The 26,593-nt window shown below is 55.0% G+C and overlaps 4 protein-coding genes and 3 non-coding genes across 9 annotated transcripts; 6 read left to right on the forward strand and 1 right to left on the reverse strand.

Annotated features, from left to right (window-relative positions):
• Positions 1–1,364: 1,364 nt before the first annotated feature.
• Positions 1,365–5,041, forward strand: RPL23A (ribosomal protein L23a). The gene is made up of 5 exons (XM_055331731.1): positions 1,365–1,463; positions 2,062–2,245; positions 4,076–4,252; positions 4,713–4,782; positions 5,005–5,041. Exons 1-5 carry the CDS (start codon positions 1,439–1,441, stop codon positions 5,017–5,019), a joined length of 471 nt encoding a protein of 156 aa, XP_055187706.1. The 5' UTR covers positions 1,365–1,438; the 3' UTR covers positions 5,020–5,041.
• Positions 1,917–1,983, forward strand: LOC129518277 (small nucleolar RNA SNORD42). The gene has a single exon (XR_008666160.1). It is a non-coding gene; the product is annotated as a small nucleolar RNA SNORD42 (small nucleolar RNA).
• Positions 3,910–3,981, forward strand: LOC129518312 (small nucleolar RNA Z17). Its single transcript, XR_008666165.1, has one exon. It is a non-coding gene; the product is annotated as a small nucleolar RNA Z17 (small nucleolar RNA).
• LOC129518281 (small nucleolar RNA SNORD42) lies at positions 4,574–4,638 on the forward strand. The gene has a single exon (XR_008666161.1). It is a non-coding gene; the product is annotated as a small nucleolar RNA SNORD42 (small nucleolar RNA).
• A 461-nt stretch (positions 5,042–5,502) lies between the features above and the next one.
• Positions 5,503–7,389, reverse strand: TLCD1 (TLC domain containing 1). The gene is made up of 4 exons (XM_055331717.1): positions 7,024–7,389; positions 6,618–6,700; positions 6,443–6,525; positions 5,503–6,023 (listed from the first exon to the last, which is right to left on the reverse strand). The coding sequence occupies exons 1-4, from the start codon at positions 7,215–7,217 to the stop codon at positions 5,640–5,642; spliced, it is 744 nt and encodes a 247-aa protein (XP_055187692.1). The 5' UTR covers positions 7,218–7,389; the 3' UTR covers positions 5,503–5,639.
• A 2,186-nt stretch (positions 7,390–9,575) lies between these two features.
• On the forward strand, positions 9,576–19,185 carry NEK8 (NIMA related kinase 8). Of its 2 annotated transcripts, XM_055306080.1 has the most exons (15): positions 9,576–9,660; positions 12,340–12,545; positions 12,781–13,013; positions 13,242–13,373; positions 13,781–13,989; positions 14,151–14,233; positions 14,314–14,495; positions 14,592–14,742; positions 15,708–15,784; positions 16,121–16,238; positions 16,895–17,045; positions 17,272–17,435; positions 17,545–17,703; positions 17,880–18,038; positions 18,434–19,185. In XM_055306080.1, exons 1-15 carry the CDS (start codon positions 9,614–9,616, stop codon positions 18,460–18,462), a joined length of 2,100 nt encoding a protein of 699 aa, XP_055162055.1. In that variant the 5' UTR covers positions 9,576–9,613; the 3' UTR covers positions 18,463–19,185. The 2 variants fall into 2 exon arrangements, with proteins under 2 accessions (XP_055162055.1, XP_055162135.1); XM_055306160.1 differs by lacking the exon at positions 9,576–9,660 and having other exon boundaries at positions 12,407–12,545; positions 12,861–13,013.
• A 554-nt stretch (positions 19,186–19,739) lies between these two features.
• Positions 19,740–25,773, forward strand: TRAF4 (TNF receptor associated factor 4). Of its 2 annotated transcripts, XM_055336933.1 has the most exons (7): positions 19,740–20,000; positions 22,881–22,932; positions 23,539–23,643; positions 23,718–23,879; positions 23,969–24,130; positions 24,220–24,375; positions 24,628–25,773. In XM_055336933.1, exons 1-7 carry the CDS (start codon positions 19,858–19,860, stop codon positions 25,258–25,260), a joined length of 1,413 nt encoding a protein of 470 aa, XP_055192908.1. In that variant the 5' UTR covers positions 19,740–19,857; the 3' UTR covers positions 25,261–25,773. The 2 variants fall into 2 exon arrangements, with proteins under 2 accessions (XP_055192908.1, XP_055192901.1); XM_055336926.1 differs by lacking the exons at positions 19,740–20,000; positions 22,881–22,932 and adding an exon at positions 22,943–23,431.
• Positions 25,774–26,593: the final 820 nt, after the last annotated feature.

Genomic DNA, 26,593 nt, shown 5'->3' on the forward strand with positions numbered 1-26,593 from the left:
GTAGGTCACCGCTCTGGTACCGGCGTTCTCTCTGATCCCATCGGAATCTTACCCCCAAGGACAGCTCTAACATTTTTTTTTTTTTTAGCTCTAACATTTTGCAGGTCTGCAGAATAGAGGAGGGGTGTAGGACACAATAATTCTCGCCGTCAAAAGGGGACAGCTAGTTCCAAAGCGGGGAGGAGGAAGACAGAAAGGGTAGGGTGGAGATGGGATAGACACAGACCATCGGAGAAGCAAACCGAAGCATTCCTAAAACTTGTTCTGTGAGGGGAACTGAATTTGAGGATGCCAACATGACTGGAGCAGGGGAGGGAAGACTACTTAAAGAGAGGGGACTAGGGATCCCTGGGTGGCTCAGCGGTTTGGCGCCTGCCTTTGGCCCAGGGCGCGATCCTGGAGACCCGGGATCGAATCCCACGTCGGGCTCCCGGTGCATGGAGCCTGCTTCTCCCTCTGCCTATGTCTCTGCCCCGCCCCCCCCGTGATGACTATCATAAATAAATAGAAACTTAAAAAAATTAAAAAAAAAAAAGAGAGGGGACTATGAATGAAATTACTCCCGAGAACTAGCGAGTCCTAGCGAAACCAGTACAACGGGTGTTTTTAATATTGGTAGTTTAAAGAGTATTATCGGGAAAACGCACGACATCTAGGACTATCACAGGTAAAGAGGGGCAGATACGGCCACCTTCTACCTCCTATGATACTTTCCTCCTCTCCTCTGCCTGACTCGTCTTTTTCTGCGACCAAATCACTGTGTTATTGATAAACCACGTCGCCGCTCTGGACCTAAATTTCCACAGAAGTTGTTTGAGGGTCTTGGACCAGATAATTAAAGTTTGTTTTGTTTTGTTGAGAGAGTGCACACAAGCCGGAGTAGGGGGCGGCAGAGGGGAGAAGCCAGGTCTTCGCTGAGCAGGGAGCCCTATGGGGGTCTGCACCCCAGGACCCTGGGATCATGACCTGAGCAGAAGGCAGAGGCTTAACCTACTGAACCACCCAGGAGCTCCTGTACCAGACAACTTCTGCTCTAACGTTCTACAACTTTGCTTCACTCTCCCTGAGTCAACCTAATTATATTTAGCTCAGTTTTCAGTGTTACTGTCTCCTGAAACTGCAATACTTTCCTCAAAATGGGAAGCGCTCAGGATCAGACGCTAGCTGCAGCTGGCTACACGAAACGCATCCACGACCTTAGCAAATAAACTCATGCCTCCAGAAAACTACAACCCCCAAGACACTTTAGACTCTTTTGCGGGAAGGGGTGGAGCATGCTTAATCACTCTCGCGAGGGCATTAAACTTAACTACCATTCCCAGAGGGCGCTGCGCTACAGTTTATCCAATCAGCTTTAAATAAAAAGCATCGCGAGTCTTCGGTGAGACTGCGCTCTATAAGCCCGTGGAAACGAGCCTGGGAAATCCCTTTCACGAAGATGGCGCCGAAGGCGAAGAAGGAAGGTGTGTGCTCGCGCTGGGGAAAGAGGGTTATCACGGTTAGCTGGCGTGGGATCTCTTCGGAATGAACGAACTGGGAGGACAGCGGCTAGGCTAAGCTTTGGGGTGTCCTCTCCCGACCTGCTTCTCGCATTCCGCCATGCCACGGTGCGTGTGTGCCCAGCCTCGTGGGCTAGGCTCTTCTGAGGTGGTTTGTGGAGGCAAGCCTGGCCGGCCCCACCTGTCGGGGGTTGCCAGACTGTTGGCTTTAGGGAACTACTTATATCCACCTGTAAAAAAAAAAACCAGCCTCCCACAATTTAATTTCCTTTTTTTTTTCCCCGTGTTTTAGGCGGGGCTATATAGGTAAATAAAACTGCTAACACACATCTTGTCAGATATCAAGCGTTCGATTATAGCTAGTTCCTTTTTTCTGCGTCGTATTCCTGGACTTCTTCCCAAGTTCGAGCCAGTATCGTGCATATGATGGAAAAATTTTAATGTCCTGAGACTTGTGATGTCTTCAAAGGAACCACTGATGCACGTGTGGGCTGGGGCGCCCGCTAGGACGGAAGTGATTGTTTTCTGAATCCCGAGCCCTAATTATCTTTTTTTCTCTCAGCCCCTGCCCCTCCCAAAGCCGAAGCCAAAGCAAAGGCTTTGAAAGCTAAGAAAGCGGTGCTGAAAGGCGTGCACAGTCACAAAAAAAAGAAGATCCGCACGTCACCTACATTCCGAAGACCCAAGACCCTGCGTCTCCGAAGGCAGCCCAAATATCCTCGGAAGAGCGCCCCCAGGAGAAACAAGTTAGTAATGCCCTTTCCTATGAAAAGATGTTGGGTAACCATTCGTAATTTGGAAACTTACCAAACCTACAGCATGGGTTCTCAAATACATGTTGGTACCTAGTGTGTGTCTTCCTAAGGGAGTGTGAAGGGATTGTTAGTGCCCCATTTAAGAACGAGAAGAGACGTTTTTACAATATTGGCAGGAATTGTTTAAAACAGCTCAATTATTAATGTTAACTAATTGTCAGGTTAATTATTGTTCTTATATGACCAGGATTTTTATATTTTTTTTAATTTTTAAAAAACACCTATTCACTAGAGATACAGAGAGCAGCAGGCTCCCTGAGGGAGCCCGATGCAGGCCTGGATCTCAGAATCCTGCGATCACGACCTGAGCCAAAGGCACTCAACCACTGAGCTACCCAGGTGCCCTATGATTAGGGTTTTATTTTTAAAATTTTATTTACTTATTCATGAGAGATACACAGAGAGAGCCACAGACACAGGCAGAAGCAGGCTCCATGCAGGGAGCCCAACGTGGGACTCCATTCTGGGTCTCCAGGATCACACCCTGGGCTGAAAGCGGTGCTAAAGCGCAGAGCTATCCGGGCTGCCCTGATTAGGGTTTTAAACTCCGTTTTCTTGGAGTGTAAAGTAGGACTTTGATAAATGTATTTTGTCTTGGAGTTCCAGATTTGGTTATTCATTGCGCCTATTGCTGGAAGGAATAGTCCTCTAACGGGTGCTGATTCTAGATTGATAAGGACACTTATAATAACCAAATGGACATAGAAGGCCTTCAACAGTGTATGTAAAAATTCTCATTTACACTCAAGAAATAGGGAATAGGCAAAAGATTAGGGCTTTGAAGTGTTTTGTATTAATAAAACTGATTTTAGGGGCCACGTATTAGAGCAATAGTAGTAACTGCCACCTTCTATTTCTTTAAAAAAAAAAGGGATCCCTGAGTGGCACAGCGGTTTGGCGCCTGCCTTTGGCCCAGGGCGCGATCCTGGAGACCCGGGATCGAATCCCATATCGGGCTCCCGGTGCATGGAGCCTGCTTTTGTCTCTCTCTCTCTCTCTCTCTCTCTCTCTCTCTCTGACTATCATAAATAAATAAATTTAAAAAAATTAAAAAAAAATTTATTTCTTAAAAAAAAAAAAGAAAGAAAAGAAAGTGGTAGAGTGGGTTGTGTCCGTGGAGGAAAGAACTTTTTACCCTCATTTAGACTTAGGATTTAATGTGATGAGAGGTTGAGACCTGATATCTAGCTTTAAGACAGGAACGTAATGTCCAGATGAACAGAGACTTGCTTTTCTGAATTTCAGGGGGAAAGTTGTGTGGTAGGTATGGTCAAGCCATTGTAAGTTTAACTTGGACTATAAATAAAAGGTGCTTTCATTCATTGGTCCTCAAACCAGTTTTCAGCAACTAGAGGGGGCAGAAATGTCTATGTCATCTCATAGTGAAGCACTAATGTTCTTTGGAACTCTACTCTGGGTTTCAGCTTTATGCTCTTGAAGTAAGTTGTTTACTCTCTGAAGCCTCAAATTCTTTTAGAGGTTTGCCCTTCAAAACGCTAAAGTCCAAGAATGAAGGGGGTTTACTCAGAGATGATTCTTCAATCACTTGAAAGTCCTTCAAGTGGAAGAGAGTGCACAGGTCTCCCAAGTTTCAGGGTGCAGATGATGACACTGTTTAGCGACCAAAGTCTGACAAAAATGATTGCTACTTCATTGTCTGATGCACCTGGGCTCTTCTGGCTTCAGGCTCTGAAAGAGGGCCTATCTTCTCATAATTTTATTGGACCCAGGCCAGCTGACACCATTTTGCCTCTTCTCCAGGCTTGATCACTATGCCATCATCAAGTTCCCCTTAACTACTGAGTCAGCCATGAAGAAAATAGAAGACAACAACACACTTGTGTTCATTGTGGATGTCAAGGCCAATAAGCACCAGATCAAACAGGCTGTGAAGAAGCTTTATGACATTGATGTGGCCAAGGTCAACACCTTGATCAGGTGAGTAGGGCCTTCATCAGGAGCCAGGAAACCTACATGGAGTCAGGTAGGTTTCACAGCTTTTGAGCCTTGAGAAATGAGCAGCTTTTGCTGTATTTCTAATTCTTTCTATGTGGTATGGACTTTTGAGGATACATTAGCTCTCCTGCCTCTAGGACTTGATGTATGGTGTTGGCTTTCTTGATTCTTACACCTTTAGACAGGCAGGCCCTAGACCCAATTTATGTCAGATTATCTGCACTTAAGTCTTAAAATGTACTGTGGTGGTCCCCACAAGGGGACTTGGCTTCATATGTGGTTTGGTGGCATCCCTAGCCTCTTGTGCAAATGATGGAAAAGTCACTATTTAGGAAAGAATGACATGACCAAAGGAACTGCTGGTGTGCCAGAAAGACTAGGGGGAAAGGGAAGGGGTTAGGGGCAGTAAGGGCAAGAGGAATTAAGACATCCTTCATCCTAGGCCTGATGGAGAGAAGAAAGCATATGTTCGACTGGCTCCTGACTATGATGCTTTGGATGTTGCCAACAAAGTAAGCTACCTTTTCTGTGAACTCACCCACTGCCTGGGTCCAAGTGATGGCTCTTTTGGTCATTAATAAATGACCAAAACATGACTTCTCCTGACTGGTATTAACTGCACCCCGTATCCTTAATAGGCCCTACTTCACCTCATTTTGCTTTTTAACCATGACTTTTCAGCTAATCTTCACATTTCAGCTCCTGGTAATGAAAGCTCCCCTTTTGTTTTTCAGATTGGGATCATCTAAACTGAGTCCAGCCGGCTATAAATCTAAATATAAATTTTTTCACCATATATGTTTGTTTGTTGATTTCTGGTTGGGCTTCTGGGAGGCCGTAGTATGCTATATATACACACTTAAGTAACAGGGCTTGGGTAAGACTCTTGGTCTACTTACCCTGTTGGAACACTGCCTTATTACCACACCACACTTCTTAAAATCCCAGCAGTGGAAGCTCAGATATTTGGGGCCCGGATTGGGGTTCATTGTCCTGGGACAACTACAACTTGCCACTGTTAGAGGGGTAAGAAAACAAACAAGAATCCTTCCCTTTATCTGGAAAAGGCTTTGTAGGAAACCAACACACTGAGTTCTCATTAGCATCCACTTCAGGGCAGTGTGGACTGGTTGGCTTTGATAGCACCTGTCTCCACACCCAACTACTACGTCCAACCGGTCTGTCTGCTTCCCTCACCCCTTGCCCAAGAAAGGACAAGGACTTCAGAGGAGTGCTTTCATCAACATTTTCAATAGTAGGTGCAGCAGTCGGCCTCAGAGGATGCCCCAGGCGTGGAGCTAATTCTCTTAAACATGCAGGCTGTTTTTGGCGCCTCTGCTCTTGCCGCAAGTTGCAGGCTTTGTGCCTTTCACTCAGTCAAAAACTTGCCTTTGTGTTGCTGACTGGGGACACGCTCAGGGCAGAAGTCTGAGCGGAGGAGGCGGGAAAAGTAGGTGAGGATCATAACGTCCAGCATGAGCAGTATACTCAGCAGAAAGGTGCCGAGTGTCCTCTGGCCCCAATAATGCAGGAAGTAATGGGTGAGGTAGGCCTGAGGGGCCAGGCGGAAGAGAAAGTACATGACCAAGTTGACATACTTATTAACCCTGTACAGAAGGAGGTGCTGGGCATTGTTTATCTTCATCATCATGCGGATAGTGAGGAATATGTTGCTGACCTCCACCAGTAGTGTTAGGACTCCCCCACCAACAAAACTGTTCCAAAAGATGCCTGAAAAGAAGGCACTCATGGCCTAGAAGGCAAAGGAGAGAGCAGGTTAGGGACTCCAGATACCATCGATTTCCTAAAAATTGGTAGGAATGGCAAAGCTACCAGATGGTTGGCTGGGAAGTCCATCCTTATTGGCTTCCTTCTGGATTATAGTTTATGGTGGATTAAACATAATTATATTTTGATCCCCGCCCACAGGTTCTGGCTCTGGGTAGGGTTTCCAGTCTTCAAGGAGGTATTAGGTCAGGCCATGGATTGCTGGCCTCAAATAGTTACCTGCCAAGGGCACACACAGTGCCAACCCTCACTCAGTGTCCTGGTAGGAGATGTAGGACACAGGTTGGAAATGAATTAGGATGGTATTTACCTCCCAGATCCAGAAAGGGCTGAGACTAGGCTGCTAGCACCAGGCCTACACCACATCCCCTGCCTATCATTTACCATGAGGTGATGAACAAGATATTCCCAAGAAGCTCGTGTCTGACGACTAACCACGATGTCTACCGAGTCGTGGATGAAATACCCTAGGGAGGGGACGGAGAAAGGTCATGAATGTAACTGAACAAAAAAATTCCCAGTCCTCACACATACTTAATATTTTCTGGGCAAGACCTACCTGCGGAAAAGCAAACGAGCAGATAACCAGAAAGCGACCATGCCGTCTCAATCTCCACCAGCATCTCGGGGGTCTGCCATACACTGGGAGGGAAGACGGCAAGCTCACATCTCGGCATCCCCGAGGACCCTCTACTCCCCCCATTACCCTTCCCGGTCCCCAGGGAATATGGGCTCGCGTTATTGGCCGAGTGGAAGTGAGGAGAGGCTTGGCTGAAATCCAGGTTATCTCCCGGTTCCTAGATGAGCTTTCCCCCTCCCCCGGGGACCTCTGCCGTTCCTAGCTGGAGAGCTTTCCGAACAGAGTCAGGGTGAAACCGCTTGGCCTGAGCCTGCCAGAGAGTGATGCCGAGGATAACGTGGGCTCCCCTAGCCACCCACCTTCACTCCCCCAGTCCTTCACTCACCACAGCAGCGCCCAGATCCCGGACACAATGGAATGGGCGAAGGAGACGAGCAGGTTGTGCCAACGCCAGGTGCGCAGAGGGTCGGCGCGCACGTGCGCGGGCAGGGGCAGCCGGCCGAGCGCGCGCCGGAGCGCCCGGAAGGTCAGCGTGGCGCCCAGAAGCAGCGGCAGGGCGGGGTGCAGCAGTGGGGGCATGCTGGCCCTCTCTGCCGTCTGTCTGTCTGCCCCCTAGCCGGCCTCGTTGGACTGCTCAGGAAACCGGGATCCTGTCGGCCCACTTCACCCCGGCCGCCTCCCCGCCGGCCGCCAGCCTCAGTTTTCGCTGAGCCCTCTAGGCCCCAGCGCCCCAGCGCTGCTCTCGTTCGCACCCCGCCGGTCTCTGCCCCCGCCCCGAGCCGCCCCCGCCCCGCCCCGCCCCGCCCCGCCCCTCCGGTGCCTCGGCAGCAGCCAGGGCGAGAGCCCCCTTTCCCCGGAGCCCCCGGGCCCCGCCTGGCTCCCGCGGACTTCGGGCGAAAAGGGGCTGTCCTGGGGACGCCGCCGCCGCGGTACCCCTCGCTGGCGCCTCTCGACTGCCAAGAGTCCAGCCTCGCTTGCTTGGCCTCATTCACCGGCGTTCCCACTTTCCCCGGGGCGACCGGCTCCCCCGCCTGGGCGGGTGCTGAGAGAACTCTCTCCGCCCTCAACTCCTTTCTGGGCAGAGCGGGGCGGGGCCCGCCACACACCCGCGTCCTTTAAGCCCAGGTCCGGCGAAGCGCTCCGAGCCCCGCCTCGATAATGGTCTCCGCCCATACCCTGTTCTGCCACCGGATCTCTGGCTTCTTCAGGCCCGAGACGGACTTGTTTATCAGCCTCTAGGTGCCCCTCATCGACGTGGTGCCTAGGAAGGGTCGACTAATCCAGCACCACCCCTCTTCCCAGCCCGCTCTTGGGCTACTGGGGCCCAGCGGTTGTCACAATCCTCCCTCAGACAGACCCGGCTTTTCTGGCTCCTTTGGGCTGGCATGAGGGAGACCTCCGATTTGCACGGGCTACTGGCGTAACCCTTACTCGAGGCCAGTGGTCTGGAGCGGTTGCAGCTCGTGGTCACTAGGTGTCAGCCTATCCCCACGTTGGCGCGGGATCCCCCTCCCGCCTCCAAACGTACGAGGTGCAAACGGAGGAAAGGCTGAGAATCCAAGGCTGGGGATGGTAAAGGAGAGGAAGGGAGTAGTTGGATGGGGGGTGGTGAGGTGGGGGGGGGGGGAAGATGCTGCGAGAGGGAAGGAAAGCTAGAAGCCTGAGATGTCGGAGACCCAGGGACCAAGAGGTTTGGGTGTTTGTTCTGCCTCCTTTGATGGCTCCAAGATTACATATTAACTAACCCCTGTGGGGCTTCTGGGTCAACCACGGCTCTACTGGTTTCTAGGTGAGAGCACGAGTTTCCCGGGTTGAGTGGCTTTCCCCCTCTGAGCTCTCTTTTGCTCACAGGGCAGCTTTGTTCATCAGCCAACAGCAGCCTGAGCCAGCGACCCAGGGCCCCTCGTGGGGCCCCTCTAGTGGTCTTTCCACGTGGGCAGGTTTGAGTACCCTTTTGAGGGATTGGGCGGGACAGAACGTAAACACTGCTTTCCTCCCATTCCTCGCCCACTCAGAAATAGGGACGCTGTCCCTTAGCTAATCACCATCCTCTTACTCCTTAACCGAGCTTTTTATGGAGGTCGCAGAGCAGGAGGCCCAAGGAGACAACAGGAATTAAACTCACTTCCAGTCAAGACCCTAGATGATCATACTAACCAGCCCCCTACAGTTTAGGCAGGAGCCTTGAACCCACATGGGTCAAACAGCTCTCCTTCCTCCTCTCTCTGATGCTCTCAGATAGTGGTCTACTTCTCTCATCTTCTCTCCGCCTCGCCTCGCAGATTCTCCCCACAGTTGAGCCTTGAAGGCGATGGCCTGCAGCCAAGTTGTGTGTTGGTGTGTGGGGGCAGGAGGAGTGATGAAAGTGCTGGCGAGCGCGGTGCTCACTAGCTGGGACAGCCTGGAGTTTCCACATCCCTAGGTGAATCAATTTGCACAGCTTGGGGTTTCCCAGGTCCCTACCTAGGCACACACGAAACTAACCCGGCACCCTGCCCCACAGACCGAGAGTGCTGATGCTCTTGGTACAGTTTTGGTAGTTGATCATTTGAGTGCCAGTGAGAATCTGCTCTCCTTCCGAAATAGCATCACTAGTGGGCAAAGAGGTGGGCTGAGAGAGGTCAGTCGTCGCTTTCCAACCTCGCTGGTTGTGCAGGGCACCCCTCCGCTCAGTGGATGCTTGCTTTGCGAGGGCCAGATGCATACCTGTTTTTAGGCAGTGGCTGGTCCTGTCCTAGGCGCCAAAAATGGCATAACACCCCACTGCTGGGACCCTGAAAAGGCAACTGTGGGCGGGGGCTGCAAGGACTGTGTAAACAGCACAGACAGATGCAAAGCTGAACCCACCTCAATCTCACTTGCTCCGCCCCGCAATTATCTTGCAGTGTAGGGGGCGTGGTCCTGAGTGGGCGGGTCCGCGCACGCGCCGCATCGGGGCGTGGGGGGGTTCCGGAAATGTGACTCTGAGAAATAAGATGGAGAAGTACGAGCGGATCCGAGTGGTGGGGAGAGGTGCCTTCGGGTGAGCCAGGGGTCTGGGGAAGGAAAATGGTCGGGGAGAGGGAAAGTAAGCCCCAGCTCTGACCGCGAATGAGCTGCCCGGTTAGCCCCGCCCCGGGGCGTGAGCGCCCCCTTGGAAAGCCCTGCCCTCGCTTCCGGTCCCGGTCCGGGCGGGGAGACTCCGCCTCTCGCGAGGTCACGCCCCGACGCGCCTCGGCGCCCCCGCAGAGTTCTGTTCTTTGATTCCTGACTAGTTCATTCAACAAATCTTGAGCCCCGGCTCTATGGGCTCTGCACGCTCCCGACGACGCGTAAATAGTAAAGACCAAAATAAGAGTGTCTTTTCCCTCTCGGAGCTCACAGACTGTAGTAAAATAATACAATAAACAAGTAATTAAAAGTTATTAACAAGCTGCGAGCCTGGAATACGCCAGGGAGTATTTATTTGGGGTGGTCAAGGAAAATTTCCCTGAGAAGTGAAGTTTAAAGCCACGACTTGAGAAATGAAAACCAGTAATCCAAAGGTGAAGGCAGAGCTTTTCAGGCAGAGGAAGCAGCATATCCTCACGTGGAAAGGAATTCAGAGTATTCAAGGAACTGAGAAAAAGACTGGTGAAGTTGGAATGCAGCGGGCAAGGTCAAGAATGGTATATAAAGGGGCGCCTGGGTGGCTCAGTTGGTTAAACGTCTGCCTTCGGCTCAGGTCATGATCCCTGAGTCCTGGGATAGAGCCAGCACAGGGGTCCCTGCTCAGTGAAGAGCCTGTCTCTCCTTCTGCTACTTCTCTGCTTGCGCTCTCGCTCCCTCTCTGCCAAATAAATAAATAAAACCTTGAGGGGGAAAAAAAAGAATAGTATATATAAAAAATAATGGTATAAAATGTGATTGTCACAGAGGACAGATTATGGCATTATAGGCTGAGGTAAAGAGATTGGGTTTATTTGAAGTGTAAAGAGAAGAGCTTTCAGCAGAATGGTCTTCATATGATTTGCGTTTTTAAAATGTCACCCTGGCTGCTGTGTGGAACTTAGAGTTGAGGATGCCGAAAGTAAAAGGCATAATTTTAAAGGCTAGTGCAGTATTTTAGGCAAGAAATAATGATTTGGACAAGGGTATAGCAGAAGTCAGAAATGGATGAGTTCATAATATTTTGCAGATAGAAACAGGATTTATTGATACGTTGCTGTGAAATGGAGGAAAGGTTTTGGGATGATTTTCAGGTGTCTGACTTTAATGGTGGTGTCAGTTACTAAGATGGAAGAGACTAAGGAAGAAAAGAGTTTGGGAGGGGGCACCTGGGTGCTCAGTGGTTGAGCATCTGCCTTTCGCTCAGGTCGTGATCCCGGGGTCCTGGGATAGAGTCTTGCATCGTGGTCCCTGCAGGGAGCTTGCTTCTCCCTCTGCCTCTGTCTCTGCCTCTTTTTCTGTGTCTCTCATGAAAAAATAAATAAAATCTTAAAAAAAAAAAAAAAAAAAGAAAGGGCTTGGGGGCGGAAATCAAAAGTTTTATTTTGAATTTGTTAAAATTTTGGATGTTTGCAAGCAGTTCAGGTAGAAATGCAAAGCAAGTAGTTGGATTTCTGAGTCTGGGTCTCAGAGGAGAGGTCTGAGTTGGAAATACAAATTTGATACTTAGTTGATCCTCTTACAGTCCATTCATTCAGCAGATATTCATTGAGCTCTTATTATGAGCTAAACATTGGGCTATGATCTGGGGATATAGTTAAAAAGGAGAACAAGAACCCTGCTTTTATGGACACTGACTAGAGTTGAAAGAAAATAATTGTATGAACGGCTTCCACTCACTGAGCATTTCTGATGTGCCAAGCACTGTGCTAAGTGCCTTACATGCATTTTCTCTCTTTCTTTCTTTCTTTCTTTTCTCTTTTTTGTTCTTACATGCATTTTCTCATTTGATCCTCTCAACAACCGAGGGAAATTGTTTTTATCTTCCAGATGTAAATGTCATATAGTCGATAACTAGGTGAGTAGTAAGAGCAGGAGCCAGGATTTGAGCCTGGCAGTTAACTCCAAAGTCTATGGGAACTTATGAAGATCAAGACTAATGTCACACTGCCTGTGATGAAACTGAGTCTCAGATAAGTTAAATGACTTGCCTAAGGTCTCACACAGAGTTTGTGGTCAGTTCTCCCGGTTCTTAAACTCAGTGTTCTATGCATTTAATTACAGACCTGTTAATCTTGGTGCCCATTCTCATCCTTTTTTTAAGATTTTATTTATTTGGGACACCTGGGTGGCTCAGCGGTTGAGCATCTGCCTTTGGCCCAGGCAGGCCATGATCCCAGGATACTGGATCGAGTTCCACATTGGGCTCCTTGTAGGGAGTCTGCTTCTCCATCTGCCTAGGTCTCTGCCTATCTCTCTCTCTGTATCTCTCATGAATAAATAAATAAAATCTTAAAAAATATATATTTTATTTATTTGAGGGAGCACAAGTGGAGGGGAGGGGCAGAGGGAGAGAGAGAAGCAGACTCCTCACTGAGCAGGAAGCCCAACTTGGGGCTCGATCCCAGGATCCTGAGATCATGACCTGAGCCAAAGGCAGATGCTTCACCAACTGAGCCACCCAGGTGCCCCACCAACTCCCCTCTCCTAAGTAACATCTGGGGGCCAGGTCTGCCCTGCCTGATGAGTGGTGGGAGGCTCAGCTGGTGCCCACCCCTGTACTCTGTGTCCCCAGGATTGTGCACCTGTGCCTGCGCAAGGCCGACCAGAAGCTGGTGATCATCAAGCAGATCCCAGTGGAGCAGATGACCAAAGAAGAGCGGCAAGCAGCCCAAAATGAGTGTCAGGTCCTCAAACTACTCAACCACCCCAATGTCATTGAGTATTATGAGAACTTCCTGGAGGACAAGGCCCTCATGATTGCCATGGAATATGCACCAGGTGGGCCAGCCTCCTTGCACTGACCTGGCTCTGAGGGCCTCTCACCTCTGGGACTGGCAGACACAGATCAGCTGCCTACCCTTCTCAGAATGGGTTTGACCAAGGGTCAGAGGTAGAGTTCTCACGCCAGTTGTGTAAGGCTGGCAGGCCCTTGCCCTGTCTGGACTGTTAGTTTTATAAAAAGAGCTCCATGCCTGGGACAGCCTAGATCGTAACTAGTTCCTTGTGGCTGCAGGTGGCACCCTGGCTGAGTTCATCCAAAAGCGCTGTAATTCCTTGCTAGAGGAGGAGACCATCCTGCATTTCTTTGTGCAGATCCTGCTGGCACTGCATCATGTGCATACCCATCTCATCCTGCACCGGGACCTCAAGACTCAAAACATCCTTCTTGACAAACACCGCATGGTTGTCAAGATTGGTGACTTCGGCATCTCCAAGATCCTTAGTAGCAAGAGCAAGGCCTACACGGTGCTTGGGCACAGAGGGGACCTTAAGGGTGCTGGAGGTTTTGAGGGCCAAGGCCCACTCTGCATCCCAACCCCCCTCCCTCCCCAAGACCTTGGCCCCTTTTCCGTGACTGGGTGGTCCTGCAGGAGGAAGCACTTTGCCTGCTTTAGGGAGAGGCAGCTTCCCAGTGGGCCCCGCACAGAGCCTTCCCTCCCCTGAGCTATAATAATATCTGCTTCCCTCCTGCAGGTGGTGGGCACCCCGTGCTACATCTCCCCTGAACTGTGTGAGGGCAAGCCTTACAATCAGAAGAGTGACATCTGGGCCCTGGGTTGTGTCCTCTATGAGCTGGCCAGTCTCAAGAGGGCCTTTGAAGCTGCAGTGAGTTATACCCCCAAAGAGACAATTGGGAAACCTCCTCTGGAAGTTCTTGGTTAAGATGTTCCCCTCACCTGACTGGTAGATTACCCCGGGGCAGGGCTGTGGCTTCCTTCAGGCTATGTGTTCCTGAAGGTGGGGCTTGGGTTCCCCATTAAACTGAGGCTCTCCTATCAGGTTAGGGACCCTCCTAGGGTAAGACTTGAATTCTCCCAACAACCTAGGGTTTCTGAGGCCACAGATGCAGCACCTCTGTCAGGAGTTCCTATCACTGGGAGTCCCCTCATCAGAATGAAATTTCTGAGTGCGGGGCTATGACCACTCCATTAGACTTGCTGGGGGTGCTGCCACCCCCCCTCCCAAGAGCATGGCCCAGGCTCTGGCCAACCTCACTCTTGGTGCTTTCACAGAACCTGCCAGCACTGGTGCTGAAGATCATGAGTGGCACCTTTGCACCCATCTCTGACCGGTACAGCCCTGAGCTACGCCAGCTGGTCCTCAGTCTGCTCAGCCTGGAGCCCTCACAGCGGCCACCACTCAGCCACATCATGGCACAGCCCCTCTGCATCCGTGCCCTCCTCAACCTTCACACCGACCTGGGCAGTGTCCGCATGAGGAGGCCTGTGCAGGGAGCAGGGGAGGGGGCTCTGGGCCGCAGTGGGACACCAGGGGGAGCACAATGAACCTGGGGCAGTGGGAGCTCAGGGCAAGTCCTCCATTTCAGTGTGTGGAAGCACCAGGAATGGTCCTTGTCCTAAAGCACCCCCATCTGACCCACAGGGCAGAGAAGTCTCTGGTCCCCGGGCCACCCATGGCCCCCGGCGGCAGCACAGGGAGCAGGAGCGCCGGCGCCCGCTGCAGGGGTAAGTCGGGGCACACTGCCAAGCCCACTGATGCCAGGCCATTCCCACCAGTTTAACAGGCCCAATGCGCCGTCCCTCAGGCATACCCCGGGGACCCGGCCGGCCGGCCATTCCGCCACCGCTGTCGTCGGTTTACGCGTGGGGTTGCGGGCTCAGCGCCCCTCTGCGGCTGCCGATGCTCAACACAGAAGTGGTGCAGGTGGCAGCTGGACGCACGCAGAAGGCCGGCGTCACGCGCTCGGGGCGCCTCATTCTGTGGGAGGTGAGCAGGCTGGGGCGGGCACCTGGACGGCGAGGGGGGCGCGCTCGGGAGGGGGCGCGCTCGGGCGCCGCTCACACCACCCCCTACCTCGGGCAGGCCCCGCCCCTAGGCGCCGGAGGGGGCGCCCTTCTGCCCGGGGCCGTGGAGCAGCAGCAGCCCCAGTTTGTCTCCCGTTTCCTGGAGGGCCAGTCAGGCGTGACTATCAAGCACGTGGCCTGTGGGGACCTCTTCACTGCTTGCCTGACCGGTGAGTCCATCAGAGGACCATCCAGGGCATCGCACAGAGTCTGAGAGGGCTCCCCAGAGCAACTTCCCTCATTGGTTGTCATTTCCTCATTAATGCTTTTTTCTTTTTTTAAAGATTTATTTATTTATGATAGAGAGACAGAGAGAGAGAGAGGCAGAGACACAGGCAGAGAGAGAAGCAGGCTCCATGCCAGGATCCCGATGCGGGACTCGATCCCGGGACTCCAGGATCGCGCCCTGGGCCAAAGGCAGGCGCAAAACCGCTGAGCCACCCAGGGATCCCCTAAGATGTAATTATTTTTAGAGAGAGAGCACATGCGTGCCTGCTGGGTCAGGGGCCCAGGGCAGAGGGTGAGAGAATTTTTTTTTGGGGGGGGATTATATTTATTTATTCATGAGAGACACACATAGAGAGAGGCAGAGATGTAGGCAGAGAGAGAAGCAGGCTCCATGCAGGGAGCCCAATGTGGGACTTGATCCCAGGACTCCAGGATCCCGCCCTGGGCCAAAGGCAGTTGCTCAAAGGCTGAGCCACCCAGGGATCCCAGGGTGAGAGAATCTTAAGCAGACTCCCTGCTGAGTGCAGAGCCTGATGTGGGGCTAGATATCAGGACCCTGAGATCATGACCTGAGCAGAAATCAAGAGTCAGGGGCTTAATTGACTGAGCCACCTGGATGCCCCATTTATCCCTCACCAGGTGGTTTACTGACACAATCTCCTTTACCCTCCACAACAGCCCTGGCCAGGTAGTTACTGTATATTATCCTCATTTGAGGTAGGCTCAGATCTAAAGCTCAAAGGCTGTTACCTGTCCACACACACACTTGAGACACTCCTGTCCTTTTTCTACTTCCTGTCCCATTCTTCCAACCTTTGCTTCTAACTTCTTGCCCCTCTAACACGTGACTGGCCTATCTGGAAGCCCAACCCCTCCCCCTTCTGTTTCCTCACCACCCCCTCTCCAGACCGAGGTATCATCATGACCTTCGGCAGTGGCAGCAATGGGTGTCTGGGCCATGGAAGCCTCAATGACATCAGCCAGGTGGGTGTAACAGGTACCCTGGGGAGGAGGAAGTAGGGAGATGGATATCTGATAGTTGACTCCCAAGTTGGGGGCAGGGGATCCCCAGCAACCACAAGTCCCTCTGGCTCCCAGGCTGCACCTGCTCTGGGCAACCTAGGGGAAGTACAGAAAGACCAGGCTTCCCTAGTGGTTGCAGTGTATGTGGGGGGGGGGGGGGAAGGGGGAGGGCAGTTAAAGAAACAGCTGCTCATGAGAAATTTGCAGCCTCCAGCTTCTCCCTTCACGGGAGGCTGACGGCCAGGCAGCTAGTCCAGACCTTCTGCTTAGTCTCTCTTGCTTCCCCCTTCCCTCTAGCCCACCATTGTGGAGGCCCTGCTGGGCTATGAGATGGTGCAGGTGGCCTGTGGGGCATCTCATGTGCTGGCACTGTCCACTGAGCGAGAACTCTTTGCCTGGGGCCGCGGAGATGGTGGTAAGCTCTACACCCTGTTCTAGCCTCTCGGCTCCATCTCACAGCACCCTGACCAGGATTCATTCCTCTCCATACCTACCTTCCACCCCATGGCCCATTATCCCTCTTTTCTCTTCCCATCCCATTCATTTATTCCCTAAACACAACTTACACAACTTAACTGCATATCTACTATGAGCCCTTCCCGGGGCTGGATGCAGAGAGACAAGATGAACAAGAGTCACTTCCTTCAGGTGCTTGTGATGTAATGAGGTTTCTCTCATCTGACAGTCTTAACGGGACCCCCTCTGGGTCAGATGTCATGCTGAGAGGACTTACATGGGGTCTCTGTCCTCCTGGCAGACTCAGTCCTACTGTCTTTCAGAGGGGAGAAATGACATCTCCCTATAATAAAGGACAGACAGCATCAGGGCTCCCCCCAAGGTACAGAGATGTGGGAATCCAAGGAGTGGCATGGGATTTCCCTGGACGAGACAGAGGTGACATCTGAACAGAGCCTTAAGGAGGAGTAGGGTTTTGACCACAGAGGGCCCAGGGGTAGGTATTTCAGGCTGAGGGCACAGCCTTCACTCATGTGGTCACCTCCTGTCCGTGGCTCCCCCTCATCTTGGCATCACCAACTCTAAAACTAGCCCCCTCCTGGTTTCTCCTTGTAGGCCGGCTGGGACTGGGCACCAGGGAGTCCCACAGCTGCCCCCAGCAGGTGTCCATGCCCCCAGGACAGGAAGCCCAGCGGGTTGTATGTGGCATTGACTCCTCCATGATCCTCACTGTACCTGGCAGAGCCCTGGCCTGCGGGAGTAACAGGTAGATTGGTGCACTGGCCTGCCCTCTGCCGCTCCCTGGCTGCTAATGCTTCATCTGTCATTGCCTACCTTCCATCAAGGGTCAGAACTGAGGGTGGGGCTGAGAGACCTGCTGATTCAACCCAGGGTGGGATCTGCCCCTGGTGACCAGCTCTTGCCCAGATTGGTGGGGTCTGGAGGGTCTATGCAAACTGACCGTTGAAATTGGCTTCTGGCTCCACTTTCAGGTTCAACAAGCTGGGCCTGGACCCCCTCTCCCTGGGGGAGGAGCCTGCCCCCAACCAGCAGGTGGAGGAGGCCCTGAGCTTCACACCACTAGGTTCTGCACCCTTTGACCGGGAGCCCCTGCTCAGCGTGGACCTGGGCACTGCTCATTCAGCTGCCGTGACTGGTGAGTAGGACCTGGCACAGGGGGACACTCCTGTCCACAGGTGGACTCCACTGGCCGCCTTGGGATCTCAGCTGAGGTACCCCTTTCTCTCCTCTTCCCTCCCCTACAGCCTCTGGTGACTGCTATACTTTTGGCAGCAATCAGCATGGGCAGCTGGGCACTAATGCCCGCCGGGTCAGCCGGGCACCTTGTCAAGTCCAAGGCCTGCAGAACATCAAGATAGCAATGGTAGCCTGTGGGGATGCCTTCACTGTAGCCGTTGGGGCAGGTGATTGATTAGTGGGCACTCTGGGCACAGACAGGGGTATGGGCAGGCCCCTGGGCAGTGGGGGGTATCCTTCTCGGGACTGCTGAACCTCCTATTGGGGCCAATACGGCAATCCAGGAGGGTAGCCACCTAAGCTGTGTCCTCCTGTTTCCCTCCTTGGGATTCTCTTTTTGCAGAAGGTGAAGTGTACTCATGGGGCAAAGGGGCCCGAGGTCGACTAGGCAGAAGGGATGAGGATGCTGGACTCCCTCGGCCAGTGCAGCTGGATGAGATACACCCCTACACAGTGACTTCTGTGTCCTGTTGCCATGGAAACACTCTACTAGCTGTTCGCCGTGAGTTACAACTTTTCCCACCTCACCTGCACAAGGTTTAATCCAGCGAGTCCCTGCCCACACTCCCATTCCCCAGTGGCCACAGCCCAAGTCGCTAAAAGCATCTTAAGCCTCCAGATAAAGCAAAAGCTGCAGGCTGAAACAGCTTCCTGCCTAGGGAGGCCAAGGGAGTTTGTTTCTTCCGTCTCCCTGAAGAGATGGCTGCTCCCAGTACTTTCCAGGGCCCAAATGTATTCTTTCTCCTACCACCAGTCCAGTTTAGTTTGAACCTGTTTCCCACCCGTCAGGGTCCAGAGTCCAGGGCCCATCATGGGAGTGGGAGCGGAGGTGGGTATCCCTTGCTGTAAACGATGCCCTCTGGGTGGCTGCACGGGTTTCTTGTTTTTACCCTCCAGCGGTTACAGATGAGCCAGTTCCACCGTGAGGGACCTAGATACATCTTGGGACCACCTTGATATTGCTTCTCCTCTGAACACTCTCAAAAACTGCAGATGCCTGCAGCAAGACTGTCCCCACCAGCGCCCCCTGGATGGTACTCAGCGAGGTATACCAACCAGTGAAGCGCCCACTCTCTTTTGGCCCTGGATCTGTAAACCTTAACCCACCCTGTTTCCCAACATCTCCCTTTCTCTCCCTACCCCTTTTAAGTTGGTGTCCCCAAGGTCCAGCCTGGCTAGAGTCAGAAACCAGACCTAACCTATGGAAGCAGGGTGGTCTCGAGTCTGGGCAGAAAAAAGCTGGAGGCTGCTGGCTGTGGCTTCACCCAGACCCTACTCTTTTCCCCTGCCCACTTAGACAAATAAGCCGATAGTGCCCCCTGGGAGAGCAGCACAGTGCTGTGGAACAGGGCAAGCCCAGTCCTGTCTAGACTGGCCATTCTGGCCACCTAGCTTCTGCATTGCCTGGGGCAGGGAGCCTTACCACCCACCCTGACTCTGATACCCTGAGGCTTAGATTTGCACAACTTCTGAGTGGACTGGGAGTGCATCTGCAAGCGCACCAGTGTCTACTGCAGAGGGGGATCCCTGTTGAAGGTTTCCTTCACCCCAGCCATTCCCCCAGAGCAGGCTGGGCGAAAGGGTAGCTGGCTGGGCCTGACCAATTTCCAGATGACTGGGAAATCGCGCCAATAAAAACATCAGCTGCCTGCCTAGAATGTGGTCTCTTCAGGGGTGGGGTGGCGGCCCGACACCCCAGGGCTGGGCAGGGCCGAGGTCCAGGGAGGAATGTGGGCGCAGCCTGAGGCTGGGGCCGAGGTTCCTCTGGCCCAGCGCCCAGGCCAGCTTCTCCGCGCCAGCCGAGCTCCCCAGATCTGGTTGCCAGGCTTCGGCTGCCTAGCACCTGCAAGCTGGAGTCCCGGGCCTCAGGGCGACACGTGGCCCCCGGAGACCGAGACAGAGCCATCGACTCTGGAGAAGCGAACCTTTGTGGCGCGGCCGGGCCCAGCCGCCGGGGCCCTCCGCCCTATCGAGCCTCAGGGCCCCTCCAGCCCTGGGGAGAAGGAAGCGAAGCCACGATCTCTCTTCCCGGAGGGAGAGAGGAGCCGGTGCGCGGTGGAGGGCGCCAGGCTGGCGGCCCGCGGACCCCGGAGCCTCGAGCCCGGGAGGTGGGCGGGAGCTGGGTGCAGCGGGCGCTAGGACCGCGCGGGCGCGGCTCCACCCCCTCTTCCGGCGGGCGGGCGCGCGGGCTCGGGGGCTGGGCGCAGGCCGCGGCCGCCAGTCGGCGCCGCCCGGAGCCGGGAGCGCGGCCGGAGCGAGGCGCGGGCTGTGGGGCCGTCGCGTGCCCGGCCCCGCTTGCCCGTGCCCGCCGCCCGCCCGCCATGCCTGGCTTCGACTACAAGTTCCTGGAGAAGCCCAAGCGGCGGCTGCTGTGCCCGCTGTGCGGGAAGCCCATGCGCGAGCCTGTGCAGGTCTCTACCTGCGGCCACCGCTTCTGCGACACCTGCCTGCAGGAGTTCCTCAGGTGCGGGCCGGGGGCGGGCGGGCAGCGGCCGGGGGCGAGGACGAGGGGGGACGGCGCCTGGGGAGGGGCCCAGGCCGGAGGCACGCCGGGCCTTTGTCTGCGCCGCGGCTCCGTGATCTCAAGGGCGCCCGCCGTGACGTCACGGCGGAGGCGGTGACGTCAGACCCCGAGGGAGGACCCCACGCACTAATCCGAAGGGGCCGGGGGCCCGGCCGGCGGCCGCGCGGGGTCGGAAGCCTTCCGTGCCAGCCGGCGGGGTGGTGGAGGGAGAAGCTCCTTCTCGCCCGGGGCCGCGCCCCCCGCCCCCCGCCCCCCGCAAGCCGGAGCGGCCGCATCCTTGAACTTTGAATCCATACGGGAAGGGAGGCCGAACCCTCTGCCGGCGCCGCGCCTTAAGCCTCTGGAGTTTCCGCCCATCTAACCTCTTCCGATTCTAAGAACAATCCGAGAATGGCAGCTTTTGTTCTCCCATTTCACAGATGGTGAAACAAGAGATTCAAAGGGCCGCGACTTGCCTACGGTCACACAGTCCCTTAAAGGGTTAGCTGGGATTTAAGCCCCGGCTGCTTTTGGGCTGCTTTTGGTCGAACAGCAGAGGGAGGATAGTGACGCTACAGATCGCCCCTGAAGCACTGGGCCCCTGGGGTGCCCCTCCTCGCCACTGGGGCTCTTGAGTACCAGGGGTGCTCTGATAAATCGTCAGAGAGGGGGTCGCACCCTGCATGTTACTGACCCGGGGATCCGGATGACCCCTTGGCTCTGGGGCATCTGTTGAGTTTTGGGCGCTCCGCGGTGTCTTGAATCTAAAACTCTTTTGCTGGGAATTGCTCGGGCCCGGTGTGGGAAGGCGAGATGAGGGAGCCCCCACTTCTGTGGAGGCCGTGCCCCAGAGCACAAGGGAAAGCTGTCTGGAGGCTGTTTGCTGAGGGGACCTAGGGGCGCAGGCAGGGAGCACTTCTGGGGCTCCTGCCTCAGTGCTCCCCCCTCCGCCTCTCAGCCCTCCGCAGCCCCTAGCTGGCGGAAATCTCAGCAGGCCCTTTGTTTTCAGTTCCCCACAGCCTGGGCCGGCTCCTGCCCTCACATATGCTCCTGTGAGAGCTGCTGTGCTGCCCCCTCCTCCTTACCCTCACCCTCCTCCCTCCTCCCTCCACTGTACACACATACTCCCCTACAGACACACAGTCCCATTGTCTTTTGCGGTGCCCTTCCCGGCCCTCTGGTTTCCAGATGAGGCCAGCTGAGCCCCTGCCCCCACTCGCAGCTGACCCACCCTGACTGCCTGGAAGGGAGCAGAGGAGGGGGCTGTCAGGCGGCTTCCCTCCGCCTCCTCTGCCCCTCTCCCCAGCTCCTGCCCCTCCCCCTCCCGGAAATCCCCTCTTCCTCTCCCACAGCCCCTCCCCCCATCCTGTTTTCTCCCCTGGGTCTGGGCCTCCACTGCACAGCCTGGAGCAATCTCTGGCCCGGCCTCTCTGCCCCCCCTCCCAGCGCCTGAGCTGTGCAGCTGAGGCCCCCAAAGGAAAGAAGTGGTTGAACAGGCTCTCTCCCTCACCACCCCCTACCCTACAAGCAAGGGTGTCCATAGCCCCGTCTGAACCTTTGTCCTGGCTGGGCCCCAAGCTGCTCGGGCTAATCTGCCTGAAGCCTGGGAACTTGCCTTAGTCCCCTCCCTGTCTCCAAAACCTCTAAATCAGCACATTCCTGGAGCAGCCAGGCAGACCCCTCCCCGGTGGCCCACCCCTCTTTCCCCACTCCTGCCAGGGCTATTACTCAGGTTGGTCCAGGAAGGCTGGTTGCCCTGTGGGCATGGGCACACCTCTTCAGTGCCTGGACATGTATTGTTCTTGCCATCGGTGGCATGGTCAGTGGTGGTAGTGGGGTAAGGAGGTGGGTGCTAGAAATCCTTTGGGCTGCCCATGTCCTACAAAGTACCATTGTGGACAGGGCAGCCATGTGGCTTCCGCTTCCGCCTTGATTTCTGCCTCCCACCTCCCTGACTCACATCTGCCAGGAATGCTATGCCTGAAGTCCTACCGGTGAGCCCTTGCCCTGCCTAGGCCACACCAGACATGTGTGACTGGTCCTGGCTAGGGTCAGCAAGGCCCTGTTGGCGGAAGGAGGTGTGCCAACAGGTTCCTTGGTGCAAGGTCAGAAAGCTTCCAGTGCATGCCGTGTGGTGACCAGAGTCTTGGCTGTGCCCAGCTGGATGGTTTTTCTTGCCCCTGCCTCTTGTCTGTGTGTACAGTGTAGTAGAACCTATATGAGGTTTGGAATCAGTCAGACATCCAGGTGCTGCTTCTGCTGTGGGTCTCTGTTCTTTCATCTGCAAAATGGAGGCACGTAGCCCCTTCCCAGAGGCAGGTGGTAGGACTGGATGGGAGTGTAAACAAGTGCCTCCGAGTGAGCCTCTCTTCTTTGCTTTAGAAGACACACCCTTGTGGGAGGAGGGAAGGGATAGGGTAAACTGGCCCCAAACTGACCTTTGACCTGGGTTCTTGGACTAGAGCACTAATGGGGGCTGGGCAGCCCTGCAATTTAATCTCAGCCCATCCCCGAACCCCTCCACCATCAGCCAGTGAGAGGAGAGAGGGCAGGTGTCCTGTGCCTTTTCCAGTCCAGCTGCCCTCCTGGGGGGGAGGGGTACCAGCTGCCACCTGTCGGCCAAATGCTGTCTGAGGCAGCTGGCTGCCTCCACGGGGCCCAGAACCCCTCTATCCAGGACAAGAGCTAGGATCTTCTGGGGTTCTGGGGATAGTGGGTACCCACAGGCCTCTGGCTGAGAACAGGTCTAGAGAGGGAGTGAGGCTGCCCGGGTTGAGGGGGTGGGGCCTGGGTTCTCCCTTCCCATAGCTGGAGGCTGACCCTGCCCCTCCCCCTTCACAGTGAAGGAGTCTTCAAATGCCCTGAGGACCAACTTCCTTTGGACTATGCCAAGGTGAGTCCACAGTGCCAGGCAGAGGCCCAGGTTACAGGCTTTTGCCCTTGGTGGAGGCTGGAGCTGCTGGCAGCTGGTCGGCTCAGGGCCAATGTCAACCCTGTACCGTGGAATCATGCCCCCACAAAGGTGGCCTCTTCCCTCCCACCGGGCCAGTTTGCAAATGAGGCCAGTGTTTGCCCTGGAGGGTAGGCACAATGCCCAGCCTGTGGGGGTGCACAGAGCTGCTCTGTGCCCAGAAGAAGGGCTCCCCCTCCCCTTTGGGGGCAAGCCAGACCACTGGCTGAGGGCCAGGACCCCTCTACCAGGAGGAAGGAAGCAGAGGATGTGGGGGCTGCCTGGAACTGAGCAGGCTGATTGGCTACTCCAGAGGGAGTGTCCTGTGCAGGCATGTTGGAGACCCTGGTGTCCAGCTGTGGAGCAGATACCACCTGCTGGGCCTTTTCTCTCTGGGCACAGAGGGGAATGCAGCTCCAGCGAACCCGTTACTGACTCTAAGGTAGAGCTAGCCTGTCTGGGAGTGGTGGGGGTGGTGGGGGCGGTGGGAGTGGTAACTGGGGCCTGTAGCAGGCTCTGACCCTGACCAGTTCCTCTGCATTCACTCAGATCTACCCAGACCCGGAGCTGGAGGTGCAGGTGCTGAGCCTGGCGATCCGCTGCATCCACAGTGAGGAGGGCTGCCGCTGGAGCGGGCCGCTCCGGCACCTGCAGGTGAGTCTCTGGTGGGGAGGGCAGGGAACAACCCCTTTGCCGGCTGGCACTAACTGCCTCCCCCCACCCCCTAGAGTCATCTGAATACATGCAGCTTCAATGTCATCCCCTGCCCCAATCGCTGCCCCACCAAGCTGAGCCGCCGGGATCTGCCGGCACACTTGCAACACGACTGCCCCAAGCGGCGCCTCAAGTGCGAGTTCTGTGGTTGTGACTTCAGCGGGGAGGCCTTTGAGGTGAGAGGGGCCTGGTGAAGGGCAGGGGGAGAGTCGGGCACCTGGTAGCCCAGGGATCCCTCAACTCGGCCTTTCTGGCCTTCCCGCAGAGCCACGAGGGCGTGTGCCCCCAAGAAAGCGTGTACTGTGAGAACAAGTGTGGTGCCCGCATGATGCGGCGCCTGCTGGCCCAGCACGCTGCCTCCGAGTGCCCCAAGCGCACCCAGCCTTGTACCTACTGCACCAAGGAGTTCGTCTTTGACACAATCCAGGTCCGGCCCTTCCCGAGTGTGGGCGTGGGGCGGGCAGGGAGTGGGGAATCGAGCTACTGATCCCTGTTTCTCTGCCTCTGTGGCCACAGAGCCACCAGTACCAGTGCCCGAGGTTGCCCGTGCCCTGCCCCAACCAGTGTGGTGTGGGCACGGTGGCTCGGGAGGACCTGCCTGGCCATCTGAAGGAGAGCTGTAGCACCGCCCTGGTGCTGTGTCCCTTCAAGGACTCCGGCTGCAAACACAGGGTGAGATGTTGAGATGTCCTGCTTTCCCGTTGGCCCCCTTGGTCCCTGAAGCCTCATATGCAGACCAGGCCCACAGTGGTCCCTGCTGTGCGGCCACTACTGGCCTCCTAAGTGCCCTCTGTCTTCCCCATTCAGAGCTGGGTACCTGTAGCTCTCCCCCCTCCCCCCTCCCCCCTGGGCCTGCTCCTGCTGAGAACTGTGTGTCATCCCCCCTCCCCCCCCCACCCCGGCGGCTCTGGGCTTTGCCAACAGTGCCCTAAGCTGGCGATGGCACGGCATGTGGAGGAGAGCGTGAAGCCACACCTGGCCATGATGTGTGCCCTGGTGAGCCGGCAGCGGCAGGAGCTGCAGGAGATGCGGCGGGAGCTGGAGGAGCTGTCGGTGGGCAGTGACGGCGTGCTCATCTGGAAGATAGGCAGCTATGGACGGCGGCTTCAGGAAGCCAAAGCTAAGCCCAACCTCGAGTGCTTCAGCCCGGCCTTCTACACACACAAGTACGGCTACAAGTTGCAGGTCTCTGCATTCCTCAACGGCAACGGCAGTGGCGAGGGAACTCACCTCTCGCTCTACATTCGCGTGCTGCCAGGTGCCTTTGACAATCTCCTGGAGTGGCCATTTGCCCGCCGTGTCACCTTCTCCCTGCTGGATCAGAGCGACCCTGGGCTGGCTAAGCCACAGCACGTCACGGAGACCTTTCACCCTGACCCAAACTGGAAGAATTTTCAAAAACCGGGTACTTGGCGGGGCTCCCTGGATGAGAGTTCTCTGGGCTTTGGTTATCCCAAGTTCATTTCCCATCAGGATATCCGCAAGCGAAACTATGTGCGGGATGATGCCGTCTTCATCCGTGCCTCTGTTGAACTGCCCCGCAAGATCCTCAGCTGAGTGCAGACAGGGCTCCAGGAGAAAGGGAGGATGGAATGTGACCTCAGTCGGGAACTGGCTGAACCTGGAGAGGGGGCCGGACCCCCTTTCAGCCTCTTCTGCTGCCTAGGTTCTGTTCCTCTGTTCCCCCTCCCCCCCTTCCCTCCTACCCTCAGGTGCCTCCTATTGGTGCTTCAGCCCTGGCCCCTGGGTGGAGCAGGTCTTGGGGTCACCAAGGGCTTGGAAACAAGTGATCCCAGGGTCTGTCTCCTCTCCTGGGCAGGGAAGACATGCCTTGGTGCCGGCCACACTCTACCCGGGACTGAGGTACCTGCTGGTGCTATGTCCCAAGAGCCATAGTGGGGGGTGGGAGTTGGGAAAGTGAGGGGTAGTTCAAAGAATCTGTCTTGATGAGATCTGATTTCTCTTCCCCTTTCCCCAGCTGTGCCCTCTCCGGTTATTTATTTACTTAGTGCCAGGAGAGCACGGCGGGGGAGCCCTGGTTTTTAATAAATCCTGAATTGTATTTATTAACTTGGTTCCAGCCTGACTTATCTGGGATGGTCAGGGCCCTGGAAGGCAGGGCCCGACTGCGAGGTCACAGGGCCCAAGTCAGGCCGCTGCATCGCCCTCTGGCGGACGGCAGGGGAATCGCGTCGGCTTTGTGCGGCGCACAGCTGCCTGCCTCTGCCGCCTGGTGGTTAAATGGGGGAGATGCAGGCTCTGAACATTTTAGAAGTTGGGAGTCCCCTGATCCTCGCTCCACTAAAGCTTAGGGTTTCCACCCTAAGTTGGTCTTTCTTGGTCCAGTAATGATAGCTGTCACGTGGCAGACACTGCTAGGTGCTTTACCTGCATTATTTCATTTAAAAATAATAGGCCAATGAATTAATAACAATAGGCCAATGAAATCGCTCCTATCCCCAAACTAAAAGGACCTATCTCGACTGGTTGTGATGAAGACTTCCTAAGACAGTGCTTGTTCCTAGCACAAAATACGTGCTTGACAGCCCCAAAGCCCAGCCCATATCCAGGGACTAAGCCACGGACCTTGTGAGATGTACAGGGCACCTGGATTTTCTCATCCATATTTGTTTACTTTTCATAGAGGCCTCAGGGCCTATGATTACCCACATTTGACTGACAAAACAGGAACGGAGGTGTGAACCGAATTCTCAGTGCTCTTTCAAGCTGGTTTGGGACAGGGCCTGGATTCTGTTGGAAGCTCTAGCAATCCCTGGTAGTATAGCTCCCTTTAATTTTGGCTGTAGAATTGAGTTTGGATCCTTGCTGTGCTTGCTTTTTGGCAAGTTGTTCAGCTACATGGGGCACTGTAAGTCTTATTGGTAAGATG

Source organism: Nyctereutes procyonoides, unplaced genomic scaffold (genome assembly GCF_905146905.1).
Source record: "Nyctereutes procyonoides isolate TBG_1078 unplaced genomic scaffold, NYPRO_anot_genome, whole genome shotgun sequence".
NCBI lineage: Eukaryota > Metazoa > Chordata > Mammalia > Carnivora > Canidae > Nyctereutes > Nyctereutes procyonoides.

Excerpts from the sequence above, each read along its gene's own strand:
- RPL23A (XM_055331731.1), top strand. The coding sequence starts at position 1,439 with ATGGCGCCGAAGGCGAAGAAGGAAG. Across the intron at positions 1,464-2,061 it reads GCCGAAGGCGAAGAAGGAAG|CCCCTGCCCCTCCCAAAGCC; the intron begins GTGTGTGCTCGC and ends TTTTTCTCTCAG. Across the intron at positions 2,246-4,075 it reads AGCGCCCCCAGGAGAAACAA|GCTTGATCACTATGCCATCA; the intron begins GTTAGTAATGCC and ends CCTCTTCTCCAG.
- TLCD1 (XM_055331717.1), bottom strand. The coding sequence starts at position 7,217 with ATGCCCCCACTGCTGCACCCCGCCCTGCCGCTGCTTCTGGGCGCCACG. Across the intron at positions 6,701-7,023 it reads GGGATCTGGGCGCTGCTGTG|TGTATGGCAGACCCCCGAGA; the intron begins GTGAGTGAAGGA and ends CTTCCCTCCCAG. Across the intron at positions 6,024-6,442 it reads ATCTTGTTCATCACCTCATG|GCCATGAGTGCCTTCTTTTC; the intron begins GTAAATGATAGG and ends TTTGCCTTCTAG.
- NEK8 (XM_055306080.1), top strand. The coding sequence starts at position 9,614 with ATGGAGAAGTACGAGCGGATCCGAGTGGTGGGGAGAGGTGCCTTCGG. Across the intron at positions 13,990-14,150 it reads GGCAGTGTCCGCATGAGGAG|GGCAGAGAAGTCTCTGGTCC; the intron begins GCCTGTGCAGGG and ends TCTGACCCACAG. Across the intron at positions 15,785-16,120 it reads GCCTCAATGACATCAGCCAG|CCCACCATTGTGGAGGCCCT; the intron begins GTGGGTGTAACA and ends CCTTCCCTCTAG.
- TRAF4 (XM_055336926.1), top strand. The coding sequence starts at position 23,024 with ATGTCAACCCTGTACCGTGGAATCATGCCCCCACAAAGGTGGCCTCTT. Across the intron at positions 23,644-23,717 it reads GGCCGCTCCGGCACCTGCAG|AGTCATCTGAATACATGCAG; the intron begins GTGAGTCTCTGG and ends CCCACCCCCTAG. Across the intron at positions 24,131-24,219 it reads TCGTCTTTGACACAATCCAG|AGCCACCAGTACCAGTGCCC; the intron begins GTCCGGCCCTTC and ends CTGTGGCCACAG.